This window comes from Typopeltis vanoorti, chromosome 26 (genome assembly GCF_054136105.1).
Source record: "Typopeltis vanoorti isolate ZY-2024b chromosome 26, IOZ_Tvanoo_1.0, whole genome shotgun sequence".
Classification (NCBI taxonomy): Eukaryota; Metazoa; Arthropoda; class Arachnida; order Uropygi; family Thelyphonidae; genus Typopeltis; species Typopeltis vanoorti.
This window is the reverse complement of record NC_143574.1, coordinates 21,897,816-21,921,194: the sequence shown is the minus strand read 5'-3', so window position 1 is coordinate 21,921,194 and position 23,379 is coordinate 21,897,816. Positions and strand designations below refer to the sequence as shown.

Below are 23,379 nucleotides of genomic sequence, written 5' to 3'. Positions count from 1 at the left end.
CACCTTTATCATCTCTAACTCCTTTTACAGCACTCTTTCCTCCATTCCTAAGCTTCTTCAACAACCTACAGAATATTTTGCCACCTTCTTGATATTTATTTTCTATATTCTTGCCAAAGTCCTCCCATGACTTTTGTTTAGCTAGTTTTACACACTGTGTAGCTTTCTTACATTTGTTTCTGTATTCTGTAAGAGTAAAAGCTGACTTATTTGCCAGGAACTTTTGATATGCTTTCTTCTTTTCCTTCACTGCCTCTTTAACTTCCTGTGTCCACCAGGGAGTTCTGATTTTTTTATCCTTGCACATAACCTCACCACATGCCTCTCTGGCAGAATCAATCAATGTTTTCTTCAGAGTTTGCCACTGAATCTCCAAGGTTTGATTCCTGTTCTCAAACTCTTTCATTTTTTTTTCAATAATCTTTCTGTATTTTAGTCTACAGTTGACATCTGAGAGCTGCTCAACTTTTATTCGCTTTAAAACTTTCTTACATGTTATTCTTTTCAATATGAAATTCAATTTTATCCTGCTCAAGAGTAAATAGTGATCACTTCCAATTTCAAATCCTCTGTACACTCTGGTGTCCTGCACCAGGGAGAAAACATCACTATCAACAATAACATAGTCAATGAGACTTTTCTTATTCCTAGCCTCTTCTCTCCATGTGAATTTGTGCACATTTTTATGTTGGAACATGGTGTTAGTAATAACCAGTCCATGTCCTGAGCAGAAATCCAACAGATATTTGCCATTATTATTAGCTTTGCTGTTTTCTCCAAATTTTACCAAAATATTTTTGTATGTCTCACAATCATTTCCTACTCTGATATTTAGATCCCCAACAAGGACCAACTTTTCCTTTTTCATTGTGTCAGCTGCTTTTTCTAAAGCGTCAAAAAATTCGTCCACTTCTACCTTAGTAGAACCTTCTGTGGGACCATAGGCACAAATAAGTCTCATTGTCCAGTTCCCCATTCTCATATTTGCCCACATTACTCTACTTGAGACTGACTGCCATTCAAGAAGATTAGCCTCGTATTTTGTGTTGAATACTATGGCTACTCCTTCTTTTCCTTGATCGAGTATCATCGGTCTCATATTCAATGTAAAGCTAAGTGCATGCCACAGCAGACTGTATCGCATCGCAAAAAGGCAACAGTGCACACTACAGGTGTTCCAGGCCACAACGCATTGCATTGACCTTGGTTGTGACCACACATTTTCTAGAATACTCCATACTTTACTCGTGCTTGGAGGTGTTCACTGCTTAGTGAAATATCGTGCATCATTGACTTGCAGCCTGAAGTTAATTCCATATATATTATACTTGAAAAGAAATTATATTCTTGTTTTAATCCTTTACTCAAGAATTTAAACAAAGTTTACATATACACACACACACACATTGTAGAAAGTTTTTTTACCTTGGATTTATTATACATTAACGGTATCAAGAAATTACACACACACACACACACACACACACACACACACACACACACACACACACACACAGGGCCACTGCCAGATTTGATCGTGCCCTGAGGCAAACAAGTATCACCCCTGATGGATTATAATACAAAAATATAAGAAAATCTCCAATTGTTATTTTGTTTTTATTACAAGAGAAACATTAATAATAATAATATTAAATAAATGTTTGCTCTACATTGATATCGCACAATAAAACTGTTTATAAGCTCTTCTAAATTTAAATTATAAGCTATGTCCGTCTCTACTGATATAGTTGCTAGACCAGCCAATCTTTCTTGGGTCATTGCTGTTCGCAAATAATTTATAATCAGTTTAAGCTTGGAAAAACTTCTTTCCACACTTGCTATGCTAACACAGCGACCGAGCCTACCACAATATGGCTGAACGAGTGCCCTTATTAAGCCGCCCTGTGAGGCAGGCTGCCTCTTTTCAAACATGTTTGAACTTGTCGCAGCATTTAAAACATTCCAGACTCATATTAATTTTGATAATTTTTTACTGACCACTTATTCACTTTCCTTGGAACATAGTTTGGGAAATGCTTTGCAATGTACACATTTCCCAAATGTCATCATCATCATCATCATCAAATTCATGCCATGTACCCACAAGGGGTGTACAGGATATGATAGTACTACATGAAAAAATTATATCATTACTAACTTCCTATCAACAATTTTCCTCAAAAAAAATCAGTCTGTTATTTGTCAAGACTCCAACATTATCAGATCTTATATTTCTATCGTCTAAGGCACTTTGTACCGTATCAGTTCCACCTATATCTTGGTCTTCTTCTGGGTCGTTTTGCTGCCAACCTGTCTGAGAACACTTGTTTTGCTAATCTTTCCTCGTCCATTCTGTTTAGGTGACCACCTGAGATTAGCTCTGCTAACGCATTCCTGGATGCAGTAAAGCTTTGAAGCTAGAAAAATTTTAAAAGTAATTGAGAGCTGTGCAAAAATATAAATCCTTTGCATTGAATTGCTTTGGTACATTTGACTCTCATTATAGCCTTCGATATAACCTTTTTTTAAATCTTATTTTATTTATTTTTATTATTTTTTTGGTTCGAGGATACATAGTGGTTGGTCGGCGAATTTAGTGTTTCTGTAAAGTTGGTGATTTTTGTCTGTTTTTATTGTGTTTTAAATTAGAAAATTAATGTTTTGTAGTATACTTGTGTAGATTTTAGTGTTTTATAGTGTATTCAGTATTTATCATATATTTTTATTAAGATATTTTAATATTTAGTATATGTTTAAAATAGTACCAAAAAAGTGCAAGAAAGAAAATGCTAAAAAAAGAGCAGCACATATCATTAGCAGCACACCCTCCTCTCATATCCACTCATAGAGTGGATATGAGAGGAGGGTGTGCTGCTAATGATATTGGATGACTCACATCCAGTTAGATTTGAGACCTATATAAGTAGTAATACTAACAATGTTTCAAGCCATCTGGTGTGAGGTGGAATCTAACAAGACAAATTACATAGTGGGGTGTTGTTACAGACCTGGTGGATTGGTTGCTAATGATGAAGAAATGCATCACTAAATAGAAAAGGTGAGCATAAAAAGAGTAATCATAATGGGAGACTTTAATTATCCAAATATTGATTGTGTAGCAATAGAATCTCATGAGAAGAATGAAAATGCATTTATTGAGCTGTTGCAGGACAACTTCTTCATGCACCATGTGACAGAATGAACTCAAGGTCAAAGAGTGTTAGATTTGATTATAGTGTCAGAGGGTGTTTCAGTTAAAGACGTAACTATTCTGCCTCGAGTTGGTGACAGCAATCATGCAGTAATCACTTGGGAAGAGTTCAGTGGAATGGGATCGGTTGCTGGATGGAAAGAATATCAACAGTGATTGGGAAGCATTTAAACAATACTTAAATGATGTCATGTCAGAATGTGTCCCGAGAATTCAAAGAATAAATAGAGTAGGAGTCAAATGGATGTGTAATCTTAAGCAAGAGATTTGTAAGAAAAGGACAATGTGGAAGGAATACTGTTTGCATAAGGATGATGTCCTTTATGAACATTATAAGTAGCAGGCTAGAATAGTCACAGCTGTTGTAGGGAAAGCTAAGTCTGATTATGAAAAGAAATGGCTCTGTGTGCAAAAGACAACCCAAAAGAATTTTATCGATATGCTGCAAGTAAAAGAAAGAATGAATATGAAAGAATAATTCTTCTAAATCCAGATGGCATGAAGGTTACAGATGCAGAAGAGGTTGTTCAGTTAATGAGTGCCCATTTCGTTAAAAGCTATCAACCTGGTGAACGCAACATTGAGCTCACTGTTACCTCTTCACTAGATAAAGAAATTATTGTTATTATTATTATGTGTGACTCCAGGGAGTCCTTAGACTCATCGAGGGAGGCCCTAAACATCATGTCCACACAACTATATGACATTCTCACTGTATCTATCATACCTTGCCTTGAACTCGCTCACCATCATAGCACCCACAACAGACTGGCAGTTTATTCCACTCATTTACCACTCTAAAAGTAAAGAACCCAGCTCTAACACTCTTGCTAAACACAATCTTTCCCAGCTTCCATAAGTGTCCCCTAGTTCTCCCACCACCAGTCCTGATCTCAAAAATATCCTCTGAATTAATCCTATAGAAACCCTTTAGCAATTTGTATGTCTCAATCAAATCTCCCCTTTTCCGCCTATCAACTAATTTCTGCAACCCACAAATCTTCAACCTGTTCTCATGTGGTTCATTCCATACACCTGCTATCATCTTGGTCACTCGCCTCTGGATCCTCTCCACCTCCTCCCCATCAAGAAGAAACCTAGGTGACCAAATCTAGGCACAGTAGTTGAGATGAGGTCATATCAAGGCTCGGTACAGAGGTACAATAACATGCTTGTCTCTGCTCATCAAAGTATTTTTCAACAACCAAGTGAGTTGATGAGCTGATTTAGCCACGTTTGCAATGTGCCCCCTAAACTTCATCTCCCTATCCACCAACACTCCCAATTCCCTGGCCTCATCAATCTCCTGGAGTACAGTTCCACCAATGTAGTATACTGCTGCTAATCTTTTCACCCCAAAGTGCCTTACATAACCTTACATTTTGTCACATTAAATTGACATCCATTCTCCTTAGCCCAGAACTCCAATCTATACAAGTCTTCCTGCAAAATGCAGGTGTGTAAGGCCGAAGTATTAGAGCTGTTGCACAAACTGAATAAGAATTCAGCAATAGGGACTGATGGAATATCAGCATGTGTGCTAAAAGAGTTTTCAGCTGAACTGGCCATTTGTATGACCAGGATGCTTGATATGAGTCTCAGAACAGGGAAGATTCCGCAGAAATACAAGGAATGTATGGTAATTTCATTGCACAAGGATGGTGCAAAGACTGATGTATCCATCTATTGACCGATTAGTATCTCAGGAGTGAAGATTTTGAAAAAATTGGTTAGTACCCACCTTCAGAAATGGGTTGGCAGTGAATCTCTACTTTGCAATGAACAACATGGATTTACTAAGGGAAGGTCATGTTTTAGCAACTTGCTCACATTCTATAACACTGTTACCATTGAACTAGACAAGGGGAATGGATAAGACACCATGCTACTTTTGGATTTTGCTAAGGCTTTTGACAGAATACAGCATGGCAGACTGCTGCATAAATTGGAGAAATTGGGTTTGGGTTATACAGTATTAGCATGGATGAGAGGATGGCTGACTGACTGACAGATCTCAAAAAGTAGTATATAGGGGATCTGAGTCTGTGAGGTTTAAGGTAACAAGTGGTACCACAAGGATCAGTGCTTGGTCCACTGTTATTCAAGCTGTACATTAATGATATTGGGAAGGATTTGACAAGCGACATAGTTATTTGTTGATGATACAAAGACAGGTAGGGTAATCGGGAATGCTACTGATATGCAGTACTTGCAGAATGATTTGAATAGACTGGAATTGTGGGCATGGGAAAATGGATGTCAGTTCAATGTCAGTAAATGTAAAGTCACACTTTGGCGTGATTAGATATCCAATGTCATATTATATTGGTGGAATTATTCTTGAAGAAACTGATGAGGCTAGGGATCTTGGAGTTTTAGTAGATAGGGAGTTGAAGTTCAGAGGCTATTAGCAAAGATTGCAAATGCAACTTAAAAGATAATTGCAATGCAGAAACGAACATTCACTTGTAAAAATAAGGATGTCATTTTACCTGTTTACAGGGCCTGATAAGAGTTCACATGGACTATTGTGTGCAGGTTTGGTCTCCTGGTTTCCGTTGTGATTCTGATATATTGGAGAGAGGAGAGTGTTAAAAATGATCAGGATTATGGAATACTGATTATGAAGACAGATTGAGAATTTGTAGACTACAGACACTAGCACATATGAGAAAAAGGGATAATATGATTGAGACTTACAAACTTCTGAAAGGGTCATTACAGGATTTCAATTGATCGAATTTTTCAATTAATGGAGGGTGGGAAAGGACAAGAGGGCATCCTTGGAAGCTGAGAATGAAGGCCACCAAGAAGGGTGCGAGGGCTAGATTTTTCTCTCAGCGGGTGGTGCGTGATTGAAATGGATTGCCATTGGATGTTGTGAGTGCAAGCAGTGTGAATGAATTCAAGAATAAGCATGATAGCTGGTGTGTGTAGTATGTGGTCTCCCTCAATGAGTCTCTGACTCCCTGGAGGTCTCGCTTAGTAATAATAATATTCAGGCCTAAATATGAGGAAGTTGATCAAACTGTTTCAATACCTATCAATTTTTACTTGCAAGGGGAGGGTAACAGATTTATTGTTATCTAGAAAAATGATTTCATGTTAGCTGTAATGTGAATATGTGATATCCCTAATAGATAGTACAATTTTTATGAATTTATATCCTTTAGGGCTGTTGTACTGGATAAAGTGACAGATTTTCTTCTCTTGATTGGCAAATTTGTTATAGTAGGAGCAACAGGTAACTGTAATATTGATTTAAAAATATATTATTGATGCTTACAGTAAGAATTGCTGTGCAGCACAATAAAAATAATAATTCATCATTCTGAATGAAATCATTCTGTAGTATTTAAAATAATGATAGACACATTTTGTATGATATCATCTCTCCTGTTTACAGTTGTCTGTACACAGTTATATGATGTAACTAATATCACAAAAATTTAACTTGCAGTATTAAGTTCAGGTCTGCTGAAACCTTTTTCCAATTTAAACATGGAAAGGGAAAATATACAAACCACTAGATGGGACAGCCAAGGAGTCACCTCCCACACACCACCTTTAGCCAGTTTCTACATAGAACACTTAGAGAACCAAGCTATCAATATAGCAACACTAAAAAACCTGGTTTGGCTACACTATGTTAAAGATGTATTTGCTGTTTGCCACATGGTCCAGACACATTAGATATTTTTAGTACATTTAAATAGCCAACACTCTAAAATTCACTTCACAGTGCAACAGGATTCTAATAGCTGTCTGTATATAGAAAACCTACACATGCTGTGGGATATATATATATTTGCACATGCAATCACACCATTCTCTCGCTCAACAATATGGTATCCTAAAATGTTAACTCACAGAGCCAGAGATGTCTGTTCCAATGATAATGCTCTTACCACTGAACTCACCTCTATCAGACTGTTTTAGTCAATGGCTATAATCCCACAAAAAAGAAAAAATACTAAATGCCCCCCTCAAATTCCCTTTGTCATCCAATACAGCAAAATTGTTTCCATCCCATATATTCAGGATATATCTGAAAAGATATCCAGAGTGCTTAATAAATATCAGTGCTCCTCATCACTTTTAATCCATGGCAACTCTCATCCATTCACCTAAGAGCAACCCCCCCCCTCCTCTCCTTTATCACACCCAAGAGTATATGACGTGCCCTGTACTTTTGAACTATCTTACTATGGACAAACAGGACGAACTGTTGACACCTGCCTTGGAGAACATAAAAAATACATTCAGCACCATCGTTCTGGCAAGTCAGGACTTGGTAGCTGTGCCCTGGAAACCCCTTCACACAGGATCAAATGGATAAAAAAGATAAATGCTACACAGAAGTCATGATAAGTCAGAGTGTTTTTGGAATCAGCAGCAGCTTTAAAATATTCCCCAAACTTCAACATGTATATCTTTATCAGTTTACCAAAAATATGGGAGACAGTCATTTTAAGATCAAATTAATACTTGTTAACTCTCTCTTTATCCAACAGTAGATGGTGTAAATTAGGACTTTAGTTCCCTATGTTGTCCGTTACAGTTTTAAACTGGTCCCACTGTTAACTAATTGTTACTTTTCATGTATTATGAGAAAATCTTTTGTGGTTCTGAAAATACTGGGACCAGTGAAATATTGGCAAGTAACTAAATAAATATTAATTATTTTCTTATTGTTCTTGTATTATGAATTAACACCATTAAATATATTAAACACAAACATCATACAACTTCTATATTATTCTCATACATAAATACACAAAATCCCACAGTTAATTAGCTTAAAAAAAAAAATTATCTGAACTCACAGCATTTTTGCTCAGGGCTTCATATAAGTGTATTCTTTCAGAATGTCCAGAATTTATGTTGAAGGTAGCAACATCCCTTGGAGATACTATTGGGAAATTATGATGATAAAATATAAATATAAAGGAATTGCACAAATTATACTTAATCGAGTTAAATTCTATATCATTATCTTGAACTTGAATTATGTCAAAACTTGTTCCACTTTTTATTAATCATATCAGAATCAACTGAATCAGTTATAATTACAGGCATTTATTTATGTCTCTTAAATTTTACATTTCATGGTATTATTGTCATCTTTTTTTTTGTTTTCCCCAGCTGTACTCTCCTTCCACTTTTTTACTGGAAAAATATCATATTTTGAAAGCAAGATAGAAGACTTGAACTACAATCTTGTGCCTGTCATTGTAAGTATACCTGCTTGAAATTAAATTTTGGAGAGAAAAAATTGAATGTGACATTATATGATCATTAAATAAATCTAGAATAACATTTTTGCAAGCATGGAGAAAAGTGTTGAAGTGATAGCATAGAACGAAGAAATACATATTCAAGAAATCTTGCTTAAAATTTTGCGGCAATAAGTCTGTGTACTGATATGTTTATTTAAGTAAATTTAAAATATAACCACGCTAGCATCCAAGACCTCTATAGATGTCAAGGTTATCATGGATGCGAAGTGCACATTAAAATTGTAATACCATTGATATTACATTGAAATATGTGTTGGATACGAAGTGTATGAGGATGTGTATTTGATCCATAATGGCTAGTTAGGTGGTTAAGTAACAAGACTACCAATTAAAATTTTGCATCCACAAGAAAAGGGGATGTTTCTCATAAAATTCTTATGGAAGAAGCAGCAGAAGCCATTTTATGAGATCCAGCAGAAAACTAATGAGACAAAATTTGTATAAAATCGTGTATTCAAGTAATTGTCGGATATCATGAGCACTTCCAAATGAAATCCTGCCACATGAAACACAATGGCTCCAACATTCCTACCATGTGGTAATAACAAGATTGGAAATCCTCTTCTGTTTAGCTCATTTGTGTCATGGCTCTTTGGATGTTTTTTACAGTCTCAAAATGGGTACCTTTCATCTTGTTCTTGAGCTTGGTGAAAAGAAAAAATGTCATACAGAGATAAGACAGGCAAGTAAGGTTTCCAATACTGAAATACATTTTTTGGCTAAATACTCTCCAATTTACAGCACAGAATGAGAAGGCATATTATCATAATGCAAGAACCAATCATTCGCAATCTCTAAACACGCCATAAGACACATTTTCACAACTGTTCAAAAATTTCTTTGTAGTAAATTTGATTGACATTCGCTCCAGGAAGTACAAATTCTCAGTGGACCAAACCATAGCTATCGATAAAGAAGACAATCATAGTCTTCATTTTAGACTTGCTCATGCACACCTTTGGTCTTGGAGAATTTTTCTTGTAGCACTCTGAACTTTGGCATTTCATTATAGTCACAAAAGCAGCTCTTGTGCCAGTAATAACACAACCTAAATAATTGGGTTTGAAGTCAGTCTAGCATTTCTGCAAAAACATTGAGGCAGCGATCTTTTTGATCAACACTGAGTTTTTTTTGGGATTCACAGATATTACATTTCCAAATTTTCATTCAAAATCTTGTGATTGATGAAATGATTTAGATGCAATTCTTCTGTATTTGGATTGTTAAATGTCAGTCTTCACAGATGCAGCACCGTACTTGCTCAGTGTTTGTTCTGTTGTGACAGACTATCCTGCACATTGTTCATCTTCTATGCTTCCCCCCACCTCCAAAAATGTCTTGTGACATTTAAACCCTTGACCACATGATAAAGAATCTTTACTATGCCCACTCAGTTTTATTGAACATTTCAGTAGCAATGTTGTTCAGTTTATCACAAAATTTCATTCGCACAATGTTGTTTAAGATTTCACTTCTCCATTTTTGTGACAGACACACCAAACACACTTACTAAAAACACAATAACTCAACAAGTGTTTAACTACTGACGAGAAAGTGATACTGACAGAAAGAGCAGGAATCACTCATAATATAGTTTAATGGAATAACTACAGTGCAAAGAGAAATAATTAAAGAGCAGGTTTAATTGTTTCAGTATTTCATCTATATCACAGAGATATCTTTAGGAATACAAAGTTTAAATTGTAATAACACACACAAGAAACAATAAGTGGAAGAAATGATATTAAATTATATGAAGACTAAAGTCTTATAGGGGGGTGCCCTTTGTGGATGCTGTTGGCTAGCTTTATATATTGGGTGGGAGGCCTAAGAATTAAAGTTTCCCAAATCTTGGGAAGTTTAATACAACCATATTTATTAAGATGAGCCTGGTTTTTAAATCTGCTACTAATTCTAAACAGAGTCTTTCAATTTGTATTTACTGTGATGCAGCATAATAGCTTTCTTCCATCTGATTTTGTGCAAGATATCCAAGACCTGATGATCTAGGAACCTTTACCTAAAACACAGGTCTACAAGGAACCTTGCAAACAGAGAGGGGAATAAATGGATCCTTAGGAGAGTGGAAAAGAAGCCAGATTTAAATGAAATTTGAAATCAGTGCAGATATCAATATTTTCTGAAAAATTGTGAAGCATTATTACACTGTTCAATTTTAAGCAGATCTCATGGAGTATGCTTATCTACTTATGTGAAAATAGTATTATGAAACATGCCTTATCAATGTATTATATTTCTTTTAAAGTTCTGGCAATTTTTTCTGAAGTGCCTCAGATATAGGGAATAGTAATGGCATTACTGTAGTCTTTATGTTGAGAGGGATGCGAAGAGGTGGAAGGGACAGATAATTTATAGATCTTTTGGCACTGTAACCATTGGACAGCAAAGTTTCATGAATAAAGGTAATTTCCATTGTAAGGGACGCTTGGGTGGAACAGAGGTTGGAGGCTCTGTTAACAAGGGTTTTGATGATGCAATATTTTGAGAAGAAAGACGATGGAAAAGTTTGCACACACACACACAAGATATATATATATATATATAATCTACCTGTGTGGGTGGGTTTTCTGTAAACTGCAAAAGAAAGGGCGTCATTGAGCAGACGTGTGATTCGGGTATCAAAAAAGGCAAACTGTTTTCTTTTTCGATAGTGAACTGGATTCTGAAGTGCTGACTGTTGAGATAGAGGAGGAAAGAGTCTGACGTGTCTGAGCCATGTTGCCAAATAGAGAACACATCATCAATATATCTTAACCAAACAGAAGATTTGAGACTGGCAGTATCAAGAGCATGTTTTTCAAAATGTTCCATATAAAAATTGGCAAGAAGAGCCCATGGAGTACCTTCTATCTGGTTACTTCCTAGAGAAGTAACTGGTATGGATAGTAAAATTAAAGAGATCAGTAATATTGGGGGGGGGGGGGGCGTTTTTCAGTCAGTTTTGAGTGTCAGAAAGAGGAATATTTGTGTTCCATGATATCATTATTGTTTAAAACTAAATTCTGTTCTAGATTAAGGATTTGAAATGTATAGAATTTTTTATATGAGAAGTGTGGCCCTTAAGTGGACTTAAAGATTTAGCTAACTAGTTGGCTAATTTAAAGAAAGGGGAATCAGTAGCAACTACTATGAGATGGGGAGGTGTGTGTGTTATTACAATTTTAACACTGTGTTCCTGAAGATGTCTCTGTGAGAGATGAAATATTGAACCAATTAAACTTGCTGTTTGATTATTTCTCTTTCTGTTGTAGTTATTCCATTAAATTGTATTATGTGTATAAACCACCACCTAAGCTAAATACTTGAAAATCACTCTAACATACTTCATCGTCACTTCGACGTTGCTGCCAATTGTCATGATAAAAAAAATCTCATTACATTTTTTGCTAGACCTTGTATATTGTTGCACTTAAATTATCTTGCTATTTGTCAAAAATGAAAATAATACAAAGAAAGGAACTGTATATGTGGATATTTAAATTAAAGCTGTCAACACACCATTAATGTACAGCAGCACCTTGCATAGTAAGGTTTAGAACAGTGCATATTTTGCTATAGCATGGTTTATAATTTTTAACAATTAAAAAAAAATTAACAGTAGAGGTTCTGCAATGAATAATATGAAATTTATTGATATGGATTGGAGACTGCAATCAGAAAAAACTTCCATTAATTCAGATGATAATTCCAGCTAAAATAACAAACTGAGAAGAAAATGGAGGTGAAAGGGAAGCTTTTTCAGCAAGTCGCGGTTTTATAACTTTAAAAAGTGTATGGGGGATCCATAACATTCAAATTGTAGGTGAATGTGCTAGTGCTAATAATAATAATGATGCTGCTGCAAAATTTCTCATTGAGTAAAAGAAATGATTGAAAAGGAGGCTACGTGCATAAACGCACATGTTTTTAATGTCAACAAAACTGGTTTGTTTTTAAACCTTTTTAATTCTTTATTCTGACTGCATGCCTGGTCAGTGTTTTTTTTTTTGTGCTGTCATCATTGCTTGTTTCATTTAGCAGTTTTTCAAAGTAATTACTCCATACTTCAAGGATATCTTTTTCTCCCATTTTCATCTCACCTTTATCATCTCTAACTCCTTTTATAGCACTCTTTCCTCCATTCCTAAGCTGCTTCAACAACTTAAGGGTCAAAGCTGTATAACTGAGAGGAGATCTCCACATAGCCTTTAAAGGAATGTGGAGAACCGACCAGGGCTTCTGACCTAATGTCCAATCCTCACCTTTTTGTGGTGCACCCTGTTAGGTATCTACTTGGATATTGAACGAACAAGGATGGGCTGGCAATTTGGGATTTAGCTGACCAAATTGTATTCTTATTGGTTAAACCAAAATATAGAATGATGGTACAACATGACAAAATTTCATGCCAGCTGGGGCGTTGCCCGTTTAAACAAGGCCCTGTTGTTTTCGCCAGGGAACCAGGTTGAACAGCGAAAAGTCAGCTACTGGAACAAATCTGAAAACACACCCCAACTCAACATCACCAGAGTTAAAGATTGGTACTATCAACATAAGAAGCCTGAATGGCAAAGAAATGGAGCTAGCTCAGGAATTAAATAAGTACCAGATCGACATACTAGGGGTGACTGAAACAAAAAAGACAAAAACTAGTGAGATCTTTCTGAGCAATAAATACAAAATGTTATATTCAGGCAATGACAATCAAGGAAAAGAAGGATAACCATAGTATTCAACACAAAATACGAGGCTAATCTTCTTGAATGGTAGTCAGTCTCAAGTAGAGTAATGTGGGCAAATATGAGAATGGGGAACTGGGCAATGAGACTTATTTGTGCCCATGGTCCCACAGAAGGTTCTACTAAGGTAGAAGTGGAGGAATTTTTTGAGGCTTTAGAAAAAGCAACTAACAGCCAGAGTGGTGTGTTTTATTTGTGTATCTTTGGTAGACTGTAAATTCTCGGGGAACGAGCGTAGTGCGGAAGTAATATTTTGACCATGCAGCAATTGATTTAAGTTGTTTCTCTGTTTTCTTTTCTATTCTATTGGTTAGGTCGTAGTTAACAAGTTGGTATGTACTATTGTCTGAGACTAGCAGATTCATTTTTTCAAAATATGTGGTTCAGTTTAGAATGGTTAAAAAAATGGTTACAGCCAAAACACTATTAACAAAATTCTCTACAAGACCTTAATAAAAAAAAAAAAAAAGATAAATCAGACTACAATAAAACTATAACCATTCATTAAAGGAACATCAGATAAAATAAACAGAATACTATAGAAATGCAACCTCAAAGCCACCTTTAAACCTCCTGCAAAATGAAAAAGCTTACTCAACTCATCCAAAGATCCACTCCCTCCACTGGCCTACTCTGGAGTATACCGTAATTATTGCATCTGTAATCTACCATATATAGGGGAAACAGGATGCACAATTCCTATCAGACAAAAGGAACATAAGTGACACAATAAATATAACTATGGTGAAGCTAGCCTTTCTGATCATGCCCTGAACACTTTACATACAATTGACTGCAAAAGCACCAGTTGTTTACATCACACTAAAACATGGTATGAACGCAAATTTAAGGAAGCCTGTGAGATTCTTATCAACCACCCCAATCTGAACAATAATGATGGTCTAAAAATCCCAAGCATATGGAAGGCACATGTTGTACCCAAGGAACCTTTCTCCCTAAGAGTTAACTATAAACAGGACTATAATAAATTTAGTTTAATCCTTTATCCAAGTTTGAGCAAACAAAGTTTGCACCTGAAAATATCTTCAGGACTGAGGTAAGGTAGTACAACATCGGGCAATTCAGAGCAAAGGTGGACCAAGCTAACAGCACTCCTATTTCAGTATCTCCCATAATGCAAAATACATCTCCTTGCAGATATGTATAATGTTATGCATTAAGGGAAGGGCCACTACCCAGACCTGTTTCGACCTTTATTGAGGTCTCGTCAGTGGGAGCCAGGCCCAGAAGTGGAGATACCCAAGGCAGAAGCAATAGAGAGGTCATCTTTACCTATAGGAATTGCCAAAAGGTGTGCCACCTTATTATTAAATGATCTTCGCTTAAAGTCCAGTGGCTTATTGATAAGCCACTGGACTTTATTTAAAAATTACGTGACCAGATGAAAAGTCAGAAAAAGTGAAACGAAAATGATGACGACTAGTGACAAGTTGCTGCTTCGATCATCTTATTTAGTTTCTCTTTGAATAGCTAAAACGAGAAAACCGTTTACTGTTGGTGAGGAGTTAGTAAAGCCTTGCATCTTAGATGTCGTTTGAGAAATTTTGGATCCTCAAGTCACTAAAAAACTGGAGGCTATGTTGCTTTTGGACACCACATTCAGAGGAGAATTATTGATATGGCTACCGATATTGAAAAGCGAGTTGTAGAGGGGATAAAGAAATCGAGATTTTCGCGATTCAACTTGATGAATCAACTGACGTGAGTAACCATGCTATCTTACTTTGCTTCGTGAGGTATAGTGAAGATGAAGACTTAAGGGAAGAACTTTGTTGCCTTGACTTACCTGGATGGACCACTAGTTCAGAGATATTTAATGCTCTTGATGGGTATTTTCAAGTGTAGGGCTTAGACTGGAGCAAATGCATCAGAGTGTGTACGGATGGTGCTGCGAGCATGACTGGACGTTGCGAAAATGAAGGAAGTCGGCACCCAGAAGTTTTGTCCACTCACTGTATGATTCACTTTGAGCACCTAGCTGCAAAGAAGCTTTCTACTGAACTAAACACTGTGATGAATGACGCAGTGAAGATAATTAATGAAATTTGTAGTCTAGCTATGAACTCCAGGCTGTTGACGACACAGTGTGAGAGTATGGACTCACACCACCAATATCTTCTTTTCCATGCAGAAGTGAGGTGGCTATCGAGAGGAAGGGTTCTTGCATGCTTTTTCAAACTGAGGGAAGAAGTAAAGCAGTTTCTGCGAGAGCGAAAATCTGACCTAGTAGAGCCTTTGTTTGAATGAGGAATGGATGGCTAAGCTTGCCTGTATGGCAGACGTATTTAGCCTTCTTAACAAACTTAATATTTCTCTTCAGGGGTCTTGTACAAATATTTTTACACTGAGAAATAAAATGGATGTATTCAAAAAGAAGCTGGCTCTTCCGGATAATCATGTACAAGAGAAAGATATAGAAACATTTCCACTTTTGGGAGAATTTCTGATTGCTGCTGATGTCAACAAGAAAGTCATAATCAACATAATAAGTCAACATTTAAGGTCGTTATCTGAAAACTTTTTAATAATTATTTCCCTGACAATGAGGATCCTCGTAAAGGTAACCTCTGGATTAATAATCCCTTCTGGAAGATATAAAATCATATGCACTTGATACTTGTGAAAAAGAAAAGCTGATCGAGTTGTCTTCTGATGTCACTCTTCTGGTGTCCAAACATAAAATGCAATCATTGTCTCAATTTTGGATATCACTCGAAAAAGAATATCCATCTCTGAGTTATGAAGCTATCAAATTGTTGATCGTTTTTTCAACTTCCTATTTGTATGAAAAGACTTTTTCAGCCATGTCAGTAATAAAAACCAAACAGAGAAATCGAATGGATGTTATTGCAGCACTTCGTCTCTCAGAAACAATGCTCCAGCCACATATATCAAATTTTCTAACCTCTAAACAGCAGCAGATGTTGCACTAGCTAAAAATTGTAATTTTATAACATTGGATTTAATAAATAAAATACTATCTACAATGTTTATGGTTCTCTCTTAGCCATCAGCTGGTCCATGAAATATTTCTCCTATTTTCCAGGGTCTGCAGGTGTAAAAAGGTTGAACGCTGGTTTAATCTATCATATATCATTCTGATTTGCGAATTTATAAAAAAATATAAACTGTATATTAAAAGAGCTGTGATTTATGCATGTATCCTCTAATGCATGCATAATAGTACAGTTATTGGTTAATCATATTCACACATACTTGAAAAATTATAAAAATAAAATACAAGCATACTTTGTGCTTGCGAGCATTTTTGAATTGTCACTTACCCTGAAGTTATGTTACTTGCTTTGAAGTTACAGCTCTTTAGTTCCGTCATGCTACCACGTGAAAGTTGTCTCACTCATCATTGCGCTGTCAGACACACCTCGTGTCACACATCCTTGTGTTGCGCCCCATGATTGCATGAATATTAAACTTACTAATGGTGTATCATTTGCTACACCATTAGTAAGTTTAATATTCTGTGATAGGCCAAAGACTAGGCTTCCTTCACACTACTAACACTTTAATTACTACTGTTTGTTTTTAATTACTACTGTAATTAAAAACAAACAAAAAATTTGCTGAAGTTAAAAGTGCTATTCCAGTGAATACTACTTTAATTATTAAAAGGGATAACCTTGTTGCTGATATGGAGAATCTGGAACTCAAGGTAACATAACTTCGGGATATAACTGTACTTATGTTAGATATGTGATTGAAACATACTTTACCAGATGTTTTATGGAGAATTTTGGCCAATATTATTGTTTGTTGTTGCTTTCATTGCTTCTTGTTGTCGAGACCTGTTGATTAATCAGTAATCGCCAGTATGGAGTCTGCTATTCTCATTCTAAAGCAGACCTCCTTGATAATCTTTGGACACAGACAACAGAAAGATTTGGAGAATCTCATATGGTCACTTTTAATATGTCCAAGACATATGATCAAGTCTGACATTGCAGCCTTCTTTCTAAGCCAGCATCTTGTGGTCTCTCTCTCTCTTGTCATTCATTGCATGTCATAGCAATAGTTCCCTTTCATCTGATTTTTCTATTCATTTCAAAGTATCAAGGCTCTGTGCTTTTACCTACATCCATTCTCCTATACACCAGTGATTCTTTTCTCACTAAAGTTCAATCCTATTCATAGCTTTGCCAATGATAGTGCAGTCATTCTTCTTCATTAGCAAAACCTTTGTAGTATGCAAATGACTCAAGATCTTGGTGCATTAAACATCAACCTTTTAGCCATTCTTAAGAGGCATGACAGTAATTTGACCTTCTTGAGAATGCTAGATTGTATGAAGATATTTATTCACTTAGTAGAACACCCTTCTCTCACTTACTCTCTCTCTCCAGTCACTTTCTCATAAACAGTCTGTTTCTGCATTATGTCTTTTATATAGATATTTCCATGACATTGCATTGGCTACCACTGTTCCTCCACTTCCCTCTAATCGTGTACAAACATGATTAACTGCTCGGTAACATCCATATACTTTTCACTCCAGACTCACCAAACAACTTTTCATGCACTTCCTTCATTCCATATACCTCTGCCCTTTGGAAGTCTTTCCCATACTGTTTTTCCCAAATCATACAACTTCTTCAAAAAGCACATTAACAATGAAAATCTTTCTTTTCTCTGATTATTTACCCACACATGGTACTCTTGTGTTTATAGGTCATGTGATTGAGTTTGATAAAAAGTTGATAAAATTGAGCTGATTTACAAGAACGCATAAGCTCCTAATACTGTTCTTGCTCAGTGTATAAGAAATGTAGCTACTTCATATTCTGTTACTTATTTTCTGGTGGGTTGCATTTCTGCTATAATTTGATAGATTGCCAGTAGTAGACATCAAAACATCAAAGTGATCATTTTGGCCATCAAATATAGAATGAAATACTCTTTAAATCCTGATAAACATTATATTAGACATTTCAGATTTTTTTCTGTAAAATAAGTTCTTAAACAATAGCTGTAAATAAATATAATTGTTTTCGAGAGTTGTGTGATACATTTTACAAGAAATTGTACTTTTGTATTTTTTGCTATCAAATCAGACAATCACTATAGGAGCCTATATCATAGCCACAGGATTCTTCAATGTATATAGCATGGCTGTAGACACTTTGTTTCTCTGTTTTTGTAAGTACCTCATTGTGATTTTATTTAAACTTCTAAATAGTTAATTCTGCTTATTTGAAAATAAATAAAAAAAAATGAACTTTTTAAAATATTATTGCTTCTTTGCAGATATTGAATATCTTATGGATAATTGTTTTTTTATTTCATCTGATGTGATATTGGAACATGTCCCTAGAGCTGAAAGAATAAACAGGTTGGGAGTGAAATGAATGTCAGTTTCATTAATAAGTTTCATAAACGATAGATAGCGTGCACATGGCACTGATAAGAAGGAAAACAATGCCGTCCAGATCGCCATGTTTGTTCAAAAATTTTAACATAAGGGAGTTTATTAGTGTAACGTCTGTGAGATGTATGCTTTGCAGAGAGCGATTGGAGTTTAGTTAGATAATGATAGTGGAGTGAATGTGTGCACAAAGTGTAAGGAAAGTGAGGAATTAAAGTGTTTCAGGTCGTGAGAGTGATATCGTTGTTGAAAGTCAGAATGTAGAAAATAGTGATATGATAAGAATTTGCGATGTAGTACCAGATAGCTTTGAGAGCGGCGTTGAAAGTGAGAATGAAGGTAAAAATACAGAACGAGCGAATGGTTTAACGGATAACAAAAATGATGAGATAGATGCAATGAGTGAGATCGCACGGTTGCATGGAGCGATACATAGGACGAAGCGGCAGCTGGAGCGTTTGCAAAATTGTTTACCAAGTGCATCAGCTAATAAAAGGCAAAAGCATGATAAGAAAAATAAGAGTATGATCGTGAGTGTAAGCAAAATGAAGGAGCGAGTGTTGTACGGAGATTCTTTAGAAAGAGGTGTAATAGATGAGAGTGTGTTAAAATCGTACTTACCAAGTGCAAAAATTAAGGATGTAAGTGAGTATCAGAGCGCAAAAGCAGAGGATGAAAGAAATGATAGTAGTGGCGGGAACGAATGACTTAAATGGAGATAAAATTGATATGAGAGAGGACAAGGAATTATTAGAGGTAGCAAAAGAAAAGAGTGAGAGATTTAGGATAGTGAGTCTGTTACCATGGTATGACAGAGAAGAGATGAGGAGGAGGGCCATAATTGCAAATGACTATGTGCAGGTTATGCAGGAGGAGTGGTGTGGAGTTTGTGGACATGTGGAGTGAGTTTGATGGGCAAAAGGATTTATATAAGATGGATGGTTTGCATTTGAATGGATTTGGTGTGCGGAGGCTTGAAAAAGTGTTGTTGAATGAAATGGATGTGCAGAATCAGGGAAACTAGCGTTATTAAGGGGGGGGGGATAGATATGCAGACTTTAGGGAGGCAGTTGAGTGTATGAATGTGTATAATATGCCCGAACAAGTACGAAGGACAACAAATCAGAATGGGATGGTCAGTATAAGGCATCAAAATAGGAATGGGACTAACAGGCTTCTGCAATTCATGTATACTAATGCCAGGAGTATTAGGAACAAGAAGGAAGAATTTTTGGCCTTGGTTGGCCCTTCCAGGCCACAGGTTATTGGCATTAGTGAAACATGGTGCTGACAGAAGATGATATAGCTAGTGAGATTGAATGTGAGGAGTATAGTGTGTTCAGGAGTGACAGGGAGAATAAAATGGGGGAGGAGTGTCATTGATGATAGCTGATGAGCTGCAGCCAAGGAGAATAGAAGTTGAACTGCAGGATAGAGAAAAGAGCACAGTTGAGGCTATTTGGTGTGAGATTGAAGCTAGCAGAACAAAATATACAGTTGGGTGCTGCTATAGACCAGGTGATGGTCTATAGATGGTGGAGATAGTATGCATAAGCAAATAGAAGAGATGAGTGGAAGGAGGGTAATTATTATGGGGGATTTCAACTATGATAACATTGATTGGAAGGAGGAGAGGACACATGGAGGAAGGAATTGGATTTTATGCAGTTGCTAAGGGATAACTATCTGCGACAGCATGTAATGGAAAATACTAGGGATCAGAGAGTGCTTGACCTAGTAATTGCATCTGAGAATTTGACTGTAACGAATATGACCACATTGCCACCAATTGGTGAGGGTGATCATAGGGTCTTGACTTTGGAGGTGGCTAAATGTGTGGAATTTACAATTAAGACAGGGTACATGTGGAATTACCAGGCTGGTAAGTATTACAAGCTTAGGAGTTTGCTTGGTTTGGTGCCATGGCATGTAAAACTGCAAGGGCTGGATGTTGATAGTGCATGGGAAGTGGTAAAGGAGTGTTTGAAGGAGGTAATGGCTGACTGTATACCTAGAGTCTGGATAGTAAATCAAATAGGGGTTAAATGGATGAATAACAGCATTAAGCTTGAGCTGCAAAACAAGAAACAACTATGGAGGGAATTTAAGGAGAAAGGTGACCTGCTGGCACATGAACAGTATAAAGTGCAGGCCAGAAGGGTAACGAAAAGAGTGTGGTAAGAAAAGCAAAAGCGGATTATGAAAGAACATTAGCCATGTAGGCTAAAGAGAATCCCAAACAGTTTTTTCGATATGTTGCAAGTAAAAGAAAAAATGTATATGGCAGAATGATTTTAAAGTATGTCGATGGTAGGGAGGTAACTGAATCAGTTGATATAGTGGAATTACTGAGATAGCACTTTCCAAGAGTATATGATCCAAGTGGTGACATTGCAGGAATGAAGGAACCAACAGCTTATACAGAAATTGTGGTGAATGAAGTGGAGGTGAAGAGTCTATTATAGTGGTGGCGAACATTTTTATGTTCGCGTGCCAAAAGTTTACAAATTAAGTTGCTGACATGCTGGGCACATCAGCAATAATTAATACAACACTAATTGATTAACATTAATTAATACAAAATTAATTGCAGAATTTTATTGAGACAAGTTTAAAAATTAAAATTAACATAGAATTTCATAAAAACGAACTCATAATTTGACATACACATTGTCATATAGAAATCAATAAACCTATTATTAATTTATCAATATCAGTTTATTAATGAGATTTTTGCCATTGTACATTAGATGCCAAATGCTTTATATCAGGTTCATATTTTGTCACTTTTAGTAATACACAGGCTGAACTAGATTCATCAGTCATTCTATTTCTTAAACTGTCTTATAAAATTCATTTTGAAAAATAATGACGCAAGCATATGTAGAGAGAAAATTGATAATATAGCCATTGCTAGTTTTTTTAAACAACAAAAGGTTTCAGGAATGGTATTCCAAGTTCTCAGTATTTCCTCCTTCTGCATTATTTTTAATTGCGCCCAATAATCGATCATTTTCCATTATTTCCAAGTCATTTTTCAAATCGACAAACTTTTTTTTCCATATAGAACTAGATTGAAAATCAATTAGTTGCATTTCTATATCTTCCAAATTCAGCCACTCGAAAATCTCCAAATTGAGTTTATCTGTTGATGTTGTGTCTGGATGCAAAATAAATTTTGATGTCTCTGCAAATTGCCTGAACTGCGTAAATCTTGAAGAAAATTCGTTGATTATCAACTGAATAACTGTAGAAAACCTTTTTGTCAATTTAACTTGATCTATTTTTTCATGGGATTCTAGATCTGCAAAGAATTTTTTTGTATTTGGAAAATATCGGAAGGTATTGGAAATAAAGTCATGATTAAAAATTTGTAATTTAGCTTTGAATGCTTTGGTTAAATCAAACATGACAATAATTGTCTTGTTAACACCTTGCAGTTTAACATTTAATTCATTTAAATGTAAACACAAATCAGTAAAAAACATTCATTTGAAAGCCATTCGACGTTCATTAATTGATTGTATTTTTCAATGAATTTTTCATTATGTAAAAAAAGTCTGACTTCATCTAAACACCCAACAAATCTTTATAGAACTTTCCCACGACTTAACCATCGGATGTTGTTGTACATAAGTAAACCATTGTACACAGAGTTCACCTCACTTAATAATTCTATAAATTTTCGTTTATTTAAAGCGTGTGCCGATATAAAATTGACCAATTTTGTTACAATGCTCATAATATCTTCCAGTGGCTTGAAACTAGCCTTTGTGCATGAAACCTGCTGATGTATAATACAATGAAAACCCAGAACTGGATGTCCAATAAGTTTGGTAAATAAATTGACGAACCCATTTTCCTCTCCAGTCATACTGTGAGCACCATCAGTAGTTACTGATACAATTTTGGAGGGATCTATATCTCTTTCAGCAAGTGCATTTACAACTGCGTTGCAAATATCTATTCTTTTTGTTGTTGTCGCTAATGATGTTAAACTTATCAAGTCATCTTTGATGTTATTCCCAACACAGTAACGCATAAAAATTGTTAAACGAGCTGATCCAGTTATGTCAGTACTCTCAAGACAAAGAGAAATTAAACCAGAAGATTTTATATCTGTTTTTTGCTGATTAGTTATATTTTTAGCCATTTCTATGATTCTCTCTTTCACCGTGTTTGTTTCTAGCCAAAGGCTTATCTTTTATTCTCTGAATAAATTTTTCCTTGTTTTCAAAATCTTCAAAGAAAACTGGTGCGCATTTTAACCATGCTTCTTTTATATATTTCCCATCACTAAAAGGTTTCCTGTGTTTGGCACTTTCATTTGAGGCAAAAAACTAGCAGTAGTTATATTTGAACGACTGCCGATAAATTTCATTAGTGTTGTTGACTGGATATTCCTATTTTTAATTGCCCGAGCGATTTATGGTTTGTCTCATAATGCCGTTTTACTGACGACATTCTGCACACAACTGTCCCAGAACATAAACGCATATTTCTTTATTGTCTTTATTAATCATGCCATACTCTTCAGTCCACCAGCTTTGGAACTCTCTGCTGCTTGACTGTGATAATTTCCGTTTTTTATTTTTGCCAGCCATGTTCAGTAGAACTGTAACAAAATAATTCACAACTTAAATCAAATGCATTTTTTATAGTTTCAAAAAAATCAACATTTTATTTTTTGCCTAAATTAAATTATCTTTATAATTCCCATTTACAGTAGCA

General features: G+C 35.8%; 1 protein-coding gene across 3 annotated transcripts in view; it reads left to right on the top strand.

Moving 5' to 3' along the window:
- Positions 1–23,379, top strand: part of Ctl2 (Choline transporter-like 2) — a 278,235-nt gene that overhangs the window by 244,464 nt on the left and 10,392 nt on the right. For all 3 annotated transcript variants that reach the window (XM_090414973.1, XM_090414971.1, XM_090414972.1), the window contains 3 exons: positions 6,385–6,455; positions 8,357–8,445; positions 18,338–18,422. In XM_090414973.1, the coding sequence (XP_090271099.1) occupies positions 6,385–6,455; positions 8,357–8,445; positions 18,338–18,422 (245 nt within the window). The remainder of the gene's footprint in view (positions 1–6,384; positions 6,456–8,356; positions 8,446–18,337; positions 18,423–23,379) is intronic.